This window comes from Rhinoderma darwinii, chromosome 7, assembly GCF_050947455.1.
Source record: "Rhinoderma darwinii isolate aRhiDar2 chromosome 7, aRhiDar2.hap1, whole genome shotgun sequence".
In the NCBI taxonomy this organism is placed as follows: Eukaryota; Metazoa; Chordata; class Amphibia; order Anura; family Rhinodermatidae; genus Rhinoderma; species Rhinoderma darwinii.
In genome coordinates this window covers 15,206,162-15,219,742 of record NC_134693.1, presented here as the reverse complement: position 1 = coordinate 15,219,742, position 13,581 = coordinate 15,206,162, and the positions used below count along the sequence as shown (strand labels likewise).

The 13,581-nt window shown below is 38.4% G+C and overlaps 1 protein-coding gene across 1 annotated transcript in view; it reads left to right on the top strand.

The window, feature by feature from the left end:
* The window catches only part of NEGR1 (neuronal growth regulator 1), a 404,305-nt gene extending 391,042 nt beyond the window's left edge, over positions 1 to 13,263 (top strand). The window contains exon 7 of the mRNA XM_075832083.1: positions 11,372 to 13,263. Coding sequence (XP_075688198.1) covers positions 11,372 to 11,496 — 125 coding nt within the window. The 3' untranslated portion in view covers positions 11,497 to 13,263. The remainder of the gene's footprint in view (positions 1 to 11,371) is intronic.
* The last annotated feature ends 318 nt before the right edge of the window (positions 13,264 to 13,581 follow it).

The window sequence follows — 13,581 nt, the reverse complement described above, 5'->3', positions numbered from 1 at the left end:
ATCAGGAGGAGAGATCACAGACTGTTAGGGTATGCCCAGACGTGGCGGGTTTCTTCCGCTACTGTCCGCATCAATGCCTCACAGAATCTGCGTTGCAGATTCTGTTGCGGCTCTGCCCAAAATGTGCAGTAAATTGATGCGGACTGGCCGTTGCGTATTGAGGTGAAAGTACTTCCCTTCTCTCTATCCGTGCAGGATAGAGAGAAGGGACAGCCCTTTCCCTAGTGAAAGTAAAAGAAGTTCATACTTACCAGCCGTTGTCTTGGTGACGCGTCCCTCTTCGGCATCCAGCCCGACCTCCCTGGATGACGTGGCAGTCCATGTGACCGCTGCAGCCTGTGATTGACCTGTGATTGGCTGCAGCCGTCACTTAGACTGAAACGTCATCCTGGGAAGCCGGACTGGAGGAAGAAGCAGGGAGTTCTCGGTAAGTAGGAACTTCTATTTTTTTTACAGGTTGCTGTATATTGGGATCGGTAGTCACTGTCCAGGGTGCAGAAACAGTTACTGCCGATCGTTTAACTCTTTCAGCACCCTGGACAGTGACTATTTACTGACGTCGCCTAGCAACGCTTCCGTAATTATGGGTGCACACACGTAGTCACCTGTAATTACGGGAGCCCCATTGACTTCCTCAGTCTGGCTGTAGACCTAGAAATACATAGGTCCAGCCAGAATAAAGAAATGTCATGTTGGTAAAACCAATACGCTCCGCAGCACACATAACATCTACATGACATCTGCGGACTTCATTGCGGAATTTTGACTCTCCATTGAAGTCAATGGAGAAATTCCGCAATGAGTCCGCAACCAGTCTGCTACACGTCCGCAACAACCATTGTATGCTGCGGACACCAAATTCTGCTCCGCAGTCTATGCTACGCAGCGGAATTGTCCGCAACGTGTAAACAAACCCAACCACAAAGCTGTGGAAGGCAATGGAGAAACGTGTACGCTGCACTTTTCCAGAGCAATTGCGCTACGTGTGGTCATGCCCTTAAGGTGGTATTACACGGCCCGACAGGGGCCGGGTAAATGAGCGCCGATCAATGAGACAATTCATTGATCGCCACTCGTTTGCTCAATTCACGAGGAGCCATGTATGGGGATAAGAACTCGCTACTACATCGCTCATCCCCATACATTTCTATCATGTCGACAGCACATTTCCCCGTTTACACAGCGAGAAGTGCTGCCGACAACGATAATAGTTTCGGCATTTAAAACGATACAATCAGCCGATGAACGAGCGTTTGCCCGATAATTGGCCAGTGTAAAAGGGTCCTTACTGTCATCTCTCCCCCTGTACAGCTGCCAGTGACCCCAGAATGGTGATACAAGATCTTATCCCCCACCTGCCCAATGGGAGAGAATTTGTGCTCCTTGTCTTTTTTTTCCACAGTTTTTTTTTTTTACCTTCCTCAACAGTGAGATGAGCACTTGCACATGTAATCACCCCCAGCACCTTAGACCCTATTCACACTAGGCTTGAGTCTACCGTCGAAGGTATACGTCAGGAGCATTTCCCAATGTATACCTACAAAGGATCGGCTGTACACCTTTGTATAAGCATACAGTGGCATATGTCGCCCATAGGCTCCCAGTGTAAAAAAATAAATAAAAAGAAAGTATATACGCAGTATAAGTTTTTAAAAAAATGATATGCCTCTGTATTAAATAGCGTAGTTGACTACACTGTTCGATGCAGTTAAAAAAGGTATACCAACTAGAGATGAGCGAATTTCCCAAACTTCATTTCGGGACTGATTCTATCGCATCGGCCATCCGATTCAATTAGGTGTCTGAATAAATTCGCTGAGAATCGCTAGTGCCCCCTTTCCCTCCTCCCCGATTGCCCTGTCTGACTCTGGTGTCTTCTACGACTGGATCCAAAATGGAAACTTTACTATCGGGGTACTTGCAATTCCACCCCTAAAATAAATACTATCCTCACCTCCCCAGGCTGCAGTTGTCACATGGGACAAAACGCCATCTCAGGAGGTGGGGAGACATCGCTACGGAAAACCAGGGGAGGGGAGTATGGTATTTTTTTCTTGGAATCTCCTCTTGTCCCCTCTACCTTTTTCTAATCTGTAATAACATGTACGGTACAACCGTTGTCATCTGTAGAAGTCCTTAATGTGTAATCGTTTTAGAGCCCAGAGATTGTACGCTTGTTTCACGACCCCAAGTATCCATTTTCTGCAACCTAAAATGAGAGCCAATGCGTCATTGATTTGGGACCTCAAGTGTCATTTACCTTATAAATAGAATCATGACGGCGGAATAAGAGCACGAAGTGCATTGCGTTTGCCCCTTATATGTGTTTTTATTTATAGTGATTTTTATCCTTTTTACATTTTTATTGATTTTTGTGGTTTTTTTAATTGTGTTTTATATCATCTACTTTTTCCTAAGGAGTTATTACCAAGGTACTACTACTACTCTCTCAGTAAAAAAAAAAAAAATACTCTTATGATGTGTCCCTGTTATCATTGTATTGGAACCCCAAAAGTCAATGTGCCATTATTCTGTGACCCAGTGTATCAAGTGTGTCATTGTTCTGGGAATTCAAGATTGGGTCTTGGGCAGAACAAGCGTCAATATGCCATGTCAAAGTGTCAAGTCATCAAGTGTTCAAAGCATTCATTTGCAATTGTGATAAAATATCTTCAACTATTTGATGTATACCATTCCTATCCAGACTTATGTGTCTCCATAGTTACAGACTAAGGGCTTGTTTAGACGAACCTGTAATACGTCAATGCAACGTGCGCGATTTTCACGCGTGTCGTACGGACCTATGTTAGTCTATGGGGCAGTGCAGACAGTCTGTGATTTTTGCGCAACGTGAGTCCGTTGCGAAAAACTCACGACATGTCCTATATTTGTGCATTGTTCGCGCATCATGCACCCATTGAAGTCAATGGTGCGTGAAAATCACGCATGCCACACGGAAGCACTTCCGTGGGACGAGCGTGATTCGCACAACAGCTGTCAAACTATGAATGTAAACAGAAAAGAACCACCTGCTTTTCTGTTTACAAACATCCAAACGGAGTGTCATAATGATGGCGGCTGCGCGAAAATCACGCAGCCGCGCATCATACGGGGACACACGGAGCTGTTAAGTGCCTTTTGCGCACGCAAAACGCACACGCTCGTGTAAACCCGGCCTCACCATGATTCTGCAGCATATGTCACTCTCTTCTATCTGTCAAGTCTTGCACTGTCTGTAGGTTAGCAAGAAAAGGGGTTATAGGAAGTGGAGTAATACATGACTATAGGATCAGACTACACACAGGGTAGTCTGTTACCATGGAGACACAAGTCTACATAGTAACTGTATACTAAAAAAGATGAGATTTTTAATCAAAAGTATTTGCAAAGTGGTTTCATTTTGATGTTTAGATCATTTGGAGCAAGAGTGGTTGCAAATGTGGATTTACCCTTTAAGTACTTCCCCTTTATGGAAGGAATTACAAGACAGACTCACTTGGTTAAGTGCTAATGCTTGAATAATATCTTGTATAATATTCAGCACATTCATATACATACACTGCTATAGATTAATGTCTTCTACAATACTAGAGATGTCCAGGATCTCAAATCTATTTTGTGTGATAGTGGCATGTGACCTTCTATCCTATACTAGACTTTGCAACGGTCGTACATATAATGTGGCATTTGGAACATCCACCGGTTACATTGTTCATAAATCTTGATCAACCTCCTCCAAAAGGAGTCTAGTCAGCTGGAGTCTCATAGGTGTCATATGGGTAAATAAATGGTTTGGGCTCCTAAGTCTCTGACCTACTCCATGTACCCCGTGTTGTAGAGTTTGTAGCCAAGATGCATCTTGTCTCCTTTCAAACACTTCGATTGCTTTAGAGCCTAGTTTATTTCCCAAGAGTTTCAATTTTCCTTGTGCAGCTTACAAGACATCTACAATTGCAATTTTATAGCATTCTTTGTTATACAGACACTTCCCAATTAAGATAAGGTCTGAAACCTGTAACTTTCTGCACAAAAATAGCCCTTTGTTAGTTTAAGAGCAGTTAATGTTAGAGATCGTACGGGGCATTGTCACACCATGATGGCTCCTCGGCTTCTGTTGACCTTCAAGTTACTACAAAAACACTTTTGAAACAAGGGCACATATAGAGGGACGTTAAATGGCACAGCAAAGTGGCCGGAGAAGAACATCAAGGACATTTATGGTGCCAACATTTTGTCTTTACAAACAAAACAGAAGTTCAAAAAGAGCATCCAATACAATGACCACCGTAAGGTCCAAGGAACGGAGTCATGTCATAAGCTGAACATCGTTTAGTCTTTGTTACTAATGGACAGAAAAAGTTCAGTTCTGCTTGAAATAAGCACTGGCTCAAAGACGGCCATACTGATTAGATTAAAGGGGTTATCTGGCTTAGAAAATCCGTTTTCAACTACCCTATTAGGCCATCAGTTCCTTTCTGTGACCTCTGTCGATGAGCCAGATCTGAGAATGGCTACAAAGAGCATCTCTCTCTCTTTCTCTGAAAGACCTCGCATATCCATGTATTACATGAACAGCTAATTGATTTAAATGGGAACTGTATAATACTTAAATTCCCCTGTGGTGGCGCTGCAGCAGAACTGAACACTTGTTCCTAGATTACTCCACCGATCACAACTGATCACTGGGGATACCAACAGGCTGATGCAGGGGATTGGCCAAGCTTATGTTCAGGGCACAATTCTAGCAAAAAGGGATTGCCCGGTGTTGACAGCGCTTCAAGATCCGTCACCTTTCATCGGATCCACTAAATGTCGGATTGTTCATACAACCAATCTTCCCATTAACTTTCCAGACTGATTTTAACCGTTCATTTGGGAATTTTACCATGAATCACGTCCACCTTCCTACTGGTGAATACACAATCACCATGGCGTAAGTACGTATATTGAATTTTGCAGGAATTACATGTACATCAACTTGCGGGAAGAGGTTAATAAGAATGCAGTAACAAACAAAAATGTCAGCGTCTACAGAGTATATAGAGCCTATACTGTTTTATTGCATTTTGAATTGATTCTTGTAGCATTATTGCAAATTATTGCATATAAATGGATGAGATCCATCAACAGATCTGTTGCAGTTGTGCCAGAACATATACGAAAACCCATCAACAAAAGGTGTTAGGCTGGGTTCACACACCCTATTTACGGACGTAATTCGGGTGTTTTAACCTCGAATTACGTCTGAAAATACGGCTCCAATGCACCGGAAAACATCTGCCCATTCATTTAAATGGGCTTTACGATGTTCTGTGCCGACGATCATTTTTTTTTACGTAAAAAAGGCGCACGCGTCAAAGAAGTGCCTGTCACTTCTTGGGACGTAATTGGAGCCGTTTTCCATTGACTCCATAGAAAAAAAGCCTGCACTTGCCTTTACGTCTGAAATTCCGGAGCTGTTTTCTCCTGAAAACAGCTCCGTCATTTCAGGCGTATCGGATGTGTAGGTGTGAACATACCCTTAGTGTTAACCTAAGGCATGAACTACTAAATGTTTGAGCCCATATTTGCCAATATTGTGTTGCTTGTGGTAAGGTGGACCACAACCAGGTTCATGCCAACTATGTGGAACGGGAATGAGAGCTATACATGGCCACCGTAGCGGCCTCGGCGGTTGTTTGTATTCTCCATATACTGTCATCCTTGGGAATTTTGCACGTTACAAACCGCCTCAAGATAAACCTTTTCTATAAAGTAACATAAAAGGCTAATTTAATGGAAATTCGAGAAGAAACTTATAAAGATTGTTCTAGAAATCTGCATAACATACAGACATGCAAAGTGCTTTAAAACTTTTAAAAAAACATTTAGGCGTAAAATTTGTACCATACGATTATTTTGTCATCTGGTTGCTGCTTTATAACATTGGAAAATGCTATTATCCCTATTAACTCGATACCAGAGCCGATCACGCAGGCGATAAACAATTATTTGTAATTTTGCACGCAGGGGCTGCTAGGTGAAATATGACATTTCCTCAGCGAGTCTTCTCCGCGCATGCATCTCCCTGTATTCTGACGCACTTTATCTCATAAATGAGTAATTGTATTGAAGAAATATCCATAAATCAGTATTCATATAGAAGTAGGCCATGTTTTCTAAACATAATAATCTGCATGTGTAGGCGGACAGTGTTACAAACAGTATAAAGACAAATAACGGCTACAACTGAAAAAAAAATATGTCTCAGAAATAAATAAAAAGTTTTCTACATAAACAGAATATACATATATACTGTTTTGTCATATCTCCTCTCACCATTTTAAAAAGCAACCCACAATATATATTAACACCACAGGGCCAGTAATCATTCTTCATCTCACAGAAAAGATTTAACTGCTATAATACTGCCCCCTATGTACAAGAATATAACTACTATAATACTGCTCCTATATACAAGAACATAACTACTATAATACTGCCCCCTATATACAAGACTATAACTACTATAATACTGCCCCCTATATACAAGAATATAACTACTATAATACTGCCTCCTATATACAAGAATATAACTACTATAATACTGCCCCTATATACAAGAATATAACTACTATAATACTGCCCCCTATATACAAGAATATAACTACTATAATACTGCCTCCTATATACAAGAATATAACTAATATAATACTGCCCCTATATACAAGAATATAACTACTATAATACTGCTCCTATATACAAGAATATAACTACTATAATACTGCTCCTATATACGAGAATATAACTAATATAATACTGCCCCTATATACAAGAATATAACTACTATAATACTGCCCCTATATACAAGAATATAACTATTATAATACTGCCACCTATATACAAGAATATAACTACTATAATACTGCCCCTATATACAAGAATATAACTACTATAATACTGCCCCTATATACAAGAATATAACTACTATAATACTGCCCCTTATATACAAGAATATAACTACTATAATACTGCCACCTATGTACAAGAATATAACTACTATAATACTGCCCCTTATATACTAGAATATAACTACTATAATACTGCCCCCTATATACAAGAATATAACTACTATAATACTGCCCCCTATATACAAGAATATAACTACTAAAATACTGCCCCCTATGTACAAGAATATAACTATTATAATAGTGCCCCCTATATACAAGAATATAACTACTATAATATTGCTCCTATATACAAGAATATAACTACTATAATACTGCCCCCTATGTACAAGAATATAACTACTATAATACTGCCCCCTATGTACAAGAATATAACTACTATAATGCTGCCCCTATATACAAGAATATAACTACTATAATGCTGCCCCCTATATACAAGAATATAACTACTATAATACTGCCCCCTATATACAAGAATATAACTACTATAATACTGCCCCTATATACAAGAATATAACTACTATAATACTGCCCCTATATACAAGAATATAACTACTATAATACTGTCCCTTATGCGCAAGAATATAACTACTAGAATACTGCCCCCTATGTATACGAATATAACTACTATAATACTGCCCCTATATACAAGAATATAACTACTATAATACTGCCCCCTATATACAAGAATATAACTACTATAATACTACCCCTATATACAAGAATATAACTACTATAATACTGCTCCCTATATACAAGAGTTTAACTACTATAATACTGCCTCCTATATACAAGAATATATCTACTGTAATACTGCCCCCTATATACAAGAATATAACTACTATAATACTGCTCCCTATATACAAGAATATAACTACTATAATACTGCTCCTATATACAAGAATATAACTACTATAATACTGCCCCTATATACAAGAATATAACTACTATAATACTGCCCCCTATATACAAGAATATATCTACTATAATACTGCCCCTATATGCAAGAATATAACTACTATAATACTGCCCCTATATACAAGAATATAACTACTATAATACTACTCACTATATACAAGAATATAACTACTATAATACTGCCTCCTATATACAAGAATATAACTACTATAATACTGCCCCCTATATACAAGAATATAACTACTATAATGCTGCCCCTATATACAAGAATATAACTACTATAATACTACCCCTATATACAAAAATATAACTACTATAATACTGCCCCTATATACAAGAATATAACTACTATAATACTGCCCCCTATGTACAAGAATATAGATAGCTTCTAGAATAATACCCCCTACATATAAGAATATACATTCTAAAATACTTCCCCCTATAGACATAAATTATTTTAATTTTACAAAATGTAACTTTATCATATAATTTCCATACAAAATTCCCATAAATATATGGACGACTGCAGAATATACACACAGCCATATAACACCACAGTTTGCTCCATTTGAGTAATCTAATTTTCTCTGTGCATTGTATATGAGACCTTATGGTTTCAGGTCAGCAATGATCTCATTTGTAACCTGGTGATAGGAAAACACACAGAAAAACAACATGGAAGTGAATACTGTTAAAACCAATTATCTGCAGAAGAAGAAGTTGTGACAATAGGATAAGCTGTTTAATGAAGGTCAGACCGCATTGCTCCATCCTTCCTAAAATCGCTGTCAATTAGAAGGTACATGGATTTGGACTCTGTGTAGGGATTTATATTGTAAATGAACTATTATAATTGTGACCCGGCTCGGGAAAGTTAATATTACAAGTTGTATCATTAGTTACAGGTTCTGGTAACAGGTAGGGTTTTGCAGCGATCAGTCGCCTCTATGTAATGGCTCCTGAACAAAGGATTTTTTAGTATTGGTTTAAAAAAATTCTATATTAACCCCTTGGAGATGCAGCAATTTTTTGGATTTTCATTTTCGTTTTTTCCTCCTCACCTTCCAAAAGCCATAACTTTTTTTATTTTTCTAGCCACATGAAGGCTTGTTTTTTTGCGGGACAAGTTGTAGTTTTTCACAGCAATAGTTAATGTGCCATATAATCTGGGAAACTGAAAAATAATTCTTTGTGGAGTGGAATGGGGAAAAAAAAAAAGTGATTCCACCATTGCTTTTTGGGTTTCGTATTTGCAATGTACATCATGTGATAAAAAAAAACATGATAACTTCATTCTATGGGTTGATACGATTACGGAGATATCAAATTTATATCGGTTTTTTTTCATGTTTTATCACTTTTGTAAAGAAAAAACAATTTGTTAAAAAAAAATTTTTGTCGCCACATTCTGAGAGCCTTAACTTTTTTTATTTTATGCTTATTTAGTGGTGTCATGGTTTATTTTATGCAGGGCCAGCTGTAGATTTTATTGGTGTTAATTTGAGGTATATGCAACATTTTGATCATTTTTTTTATCTTCAATTCCACCCATTGCAGTGGGGTGTCAGGTGTAACATATAGCTGATACCGGCTCCGTATGGAGCGCGCTCAGCCCGTGAGCGCGCTCCACATTTCTTCGTGGCTGTCACTTACAGTTCCTATGTTGTTATAATAAGTATAGCACCGGGGCCATTTCTCTGATGCATATTTATCTATGGGATCATAAGAACGACACCTTACAAAGGAAAAACAACATGTTGAATTTAAAAATGGAGGAAGTTGTATAATATATTTGGCGCAATTGCCAACATACTCAACCCTATCAAACACCTTTGGAATGAATTAGAACGGAGATTGCGAGCCAGACCCTCTCCTCCAACATCAATGTCTGACCTCACAAATTCTCTTCTTGATGAATGGGCAACAATTCTCACAGACACCCCCAAAATCTTGTAGAAAGCCCCTAGAAGAGTGGAAGCTGTCTAGGCTTCAAAGTAATGTCAATGGATTTGTAATGGGATGTCATAAAAGCTCCTGTAGGTGTAATGTGGAGGTGTCCTAATACTTGTATCCATATAATGTATATAGATATGGGAGATAGATATATATATGGATGGATGGATGGATGGATGGATGGATGGATGGATGGATGGATGGATGGATGGATGGATGGATGGATGGATGGATGGATGGATGGATAGATAGATGGATAGATGGATAGATAGATAGATAGATAGATAGATAGATAGATAGATAGATAGATAGATAGATAGATAGATAGATAGATAGATAGATAGATAGACAGATTCTTCGCCAGGCTCATCCCCTATTCGCTCCTTAATCTGACTGTCTTATCATTTGCTTCGACTTTCCTAAGATTGTGTTCACCCTTTTTGACAAAAAAAATTATAAAACAAAAAAAAAAAAAATTACAAATCGGAATGACCTTAGGCTTCTTTGAAAGGCATTTTTGGGGGGCATCTGTGATCGGAAAACTATTATTGGGGTATAATGCCCTGTGTAGTTCATGCTTTTGACAATGCCTCTGATGTACCCTTTAGTGCCCATTTAATTCATTGCCCTATTAACATTGATGTAAGGTGCCCGAGTAACATTGCTCAATCAATTAGCAAGCTCTAGGTGCCCAGGCGATGAATTCTATGCTACCACATAGGGGTACTACCACTAATACTAGTCCTACCCACGCTTTTAGAAGGGAATCCATAGCAGGCAAATAAGGGGACATCTATGCCTCTCACATGGTTATGGGGACCTGTGGCTGAGGCATTTAAGCGGTATTTGTGGCTTATCATAGAACTTTAAAGGTCCGTAAAATAGGATAGTGAAAATTTGTAGGGGGTCTATTTATTCTTAATGTTGGAGGGTATCAAAGCATAGCGACAACTGCAGTCCATAGGGCTTGTCAATGTTTTGGCCCTGTACACAGTTGAAAAACGACAAAATGTCATTATCCTTTACTGGATTATCTGTTTTTTAATCATGTAATCAATCTTTAAGATCTGAGCTTGAAGCTCTTGAGACCTGATGGAAACGTGATGCAATTACAATGCTGTTTTACCCATGTACAGTAGCTCAAAAGTATTGTTACACCTTAAAGGGTTAATTCCATCTTAGACATTTTTGGCATATTTTGTGGATAAGCCATAAATGTCGGATAGATGAGGATCCCACCTCTCAGACCCACACCCATGTCAAGAACCAGGTTCCCCTGACCCCATCCTTATGTCCTTATGTGATCCCCCCATTCCCAACATACTGTATTTGAAGGTCTTGACCCACATACATTTATGGCTTATCTTGTGAAATATCTTTTAAATACCCCTTTAAGACGGAAAGCACTTGTTTTTAGATTGAGCAGAAATATGATTTGCTTACTTTTCACCTGAGTGTCTTAAAAAATGTCAAAAAAAAATCTTAAAAAGCAAAAACTAATTTATTTTTTTCAAAAATATTGAATTATTGTTTTGTTCTTTGTGTCTTTTCAGCTCCAAGCACAGCCCAGTACGGCATAACTGGAAAGGCAGAAATCCTCTTCTCTTGTTGGTACCTTGTTTTGACACTTTCCTCTTTCACGAGCATAATCTACCTGAAGAACATCGTTATACAATAAACCTTCCGAACCACAAAAAAGGCTTAAAAGATGTCTGCATAATTGCTGATGACAAGATGCGATCTGGTACTGTTTGTCTGAAACAGTGTGGGATGTAGTCAGCAGAACGTAAAGGGGTTGTCCAAGATTAGAAAAACATGGCTGCTCCCATTCCAAAAACAGCGCCACACCTGTCCACAGGGTGCGTGTGGTATTGCAGCTCAGCCCCATTCACTTCAATAGACTTGAGCTGCAATACCAAACCCGGACAGGTGTGGTGCCGCTTCTAGAAGAAAGCAGCCCTGTTTTTCTGATCCTTTACAAACTCTTTAAATGGGAAATGGACGGCTTCTTTAGAATTGTTTTTTTTTTCTTTTTGTAAATACTTTAATTCTTCTCTCCTTTTTTGATTAGCTGCATTACGTTGTGACGCAGTACACATTGTCCTTTTTTTAAGAAAAAAAAACAAAAAACTATAACGTGACAGCTCTGAAATTACTTTTAGAGAATATTAATTGTGACTTCATGTTTGTAAATTTACAAGTTTTCAAAAAAGAGTCTGGTGACAGTAAAGTGCGGGTTATGGTTTACAAAAATGAGCAAAAAAAACAACAAAAATACCCATTGTAATAATAGAAAAGTTAATATTGCCGAGGCAATGAATATGGTTTAAAGCTCCGGGGCACATGTTCTCTTGCCTTTTGAAATAAGATTTTCAACTCATGTGTATCCAACATTTTTCCATTTTTATTACAAAAATATTGCCTTCAAAAGATTCCACCAGTTACATTTAGCTAGATCGACTGCAAGTTTAATATTTGGGCATCCAGATACAGTATTATACAAAGAAAAAAAAAATGAAGAAAAAAAACTGCATGAAGCAGTTCAATTTATACCTTAATGTCTCGCATGGGTGTGCCTTCATAAAGTTTTTTTTTGTAATTTTTTTTTTTTTTTAATTCAGATGGGGGTTTTATTAGTTTAAAGGGGGATTCAGTCTATATATAAATATATATATAAAAAAAAATGTTGAAATGTACAGAACATATTTTTAGGAGTTCATATCATGTAGCCACCCAAGTGTGAAAGACTTTTACGTGTGCTTATGGAAACGTCCATATGTCGGCCGGTGTTCAATCTCAGTGTCCTTTAACTCATGCAGAGATCACAAGTCTGCAGAATATCTAATGTAACACAGCTTTTGTTGGCAGATAAGTGAAGCCCAGTAGTCGATGCTGTTGCAGAACCGTTTTAAGGGCAGATATGTGTCCGCAGGACTCAAGTATATTAGACCCCGGCACCCTATGAAGACCTAGATGAAGAAGACTTTGAATAAGAGATATGAGGACTTGGGCTCATCTCCAGCCATACCTTCCACCATCTGGGATGTAGTTGAGCTCTTAGCCCAGTTTGTAGCTGAGATCTTAGGCCAGATCATATAAGCTACACCAGATTCCCAACAAGATATTTTAGGGTCTCAGAGTATGGAATGTTCTATGAAAACCTGGACCGTTTGGGGTTTGTCTTAGCCATGGTGCACCATTGACTGCAATAAATGTTCATTGTTGGCTTTGGATTAGGTAACGCAAACCCTGGCCAAAGACTCGAAGGTTATCTCAATCCAGGGCAAAGGAAATATTTTTGGGGTAAATTAAGGGACTATGCTGAAAAAAGATTGACATACACTACTCCGGCCCTCTGTTACTGTGTGTGGAGTCATCCTATGAATAAATATATATTGTTACAGATTATATTACTATTCAATGATGGGTGTGAAGTTGAGTCTTCTTCTATTTCTATCTTTTTGGTGATAGACATAGAGATGACCGCCATGTTCCACCTATACTTACCTTGAGGAGCACGGTTAGAGAAGACAGTTAAAGATTGTAACCCCTTTCCTTATAACTTTAGTCATTTAATTCCTGGGTCTTCAGAAAAATTTGTTTGGGGAAACAATTTTAATCAGTGTTGGTGCATTACAAAAATGGTGTTGGGCCAAATAGAGTCCAAAAACATTTCAAACTAAGACTATTGCAGTGTTTTTGTTATGCAAAAAAAAGCATTTCTGATGATCATTTGGCAGCTAAAACTATGGCAGACAGAGAA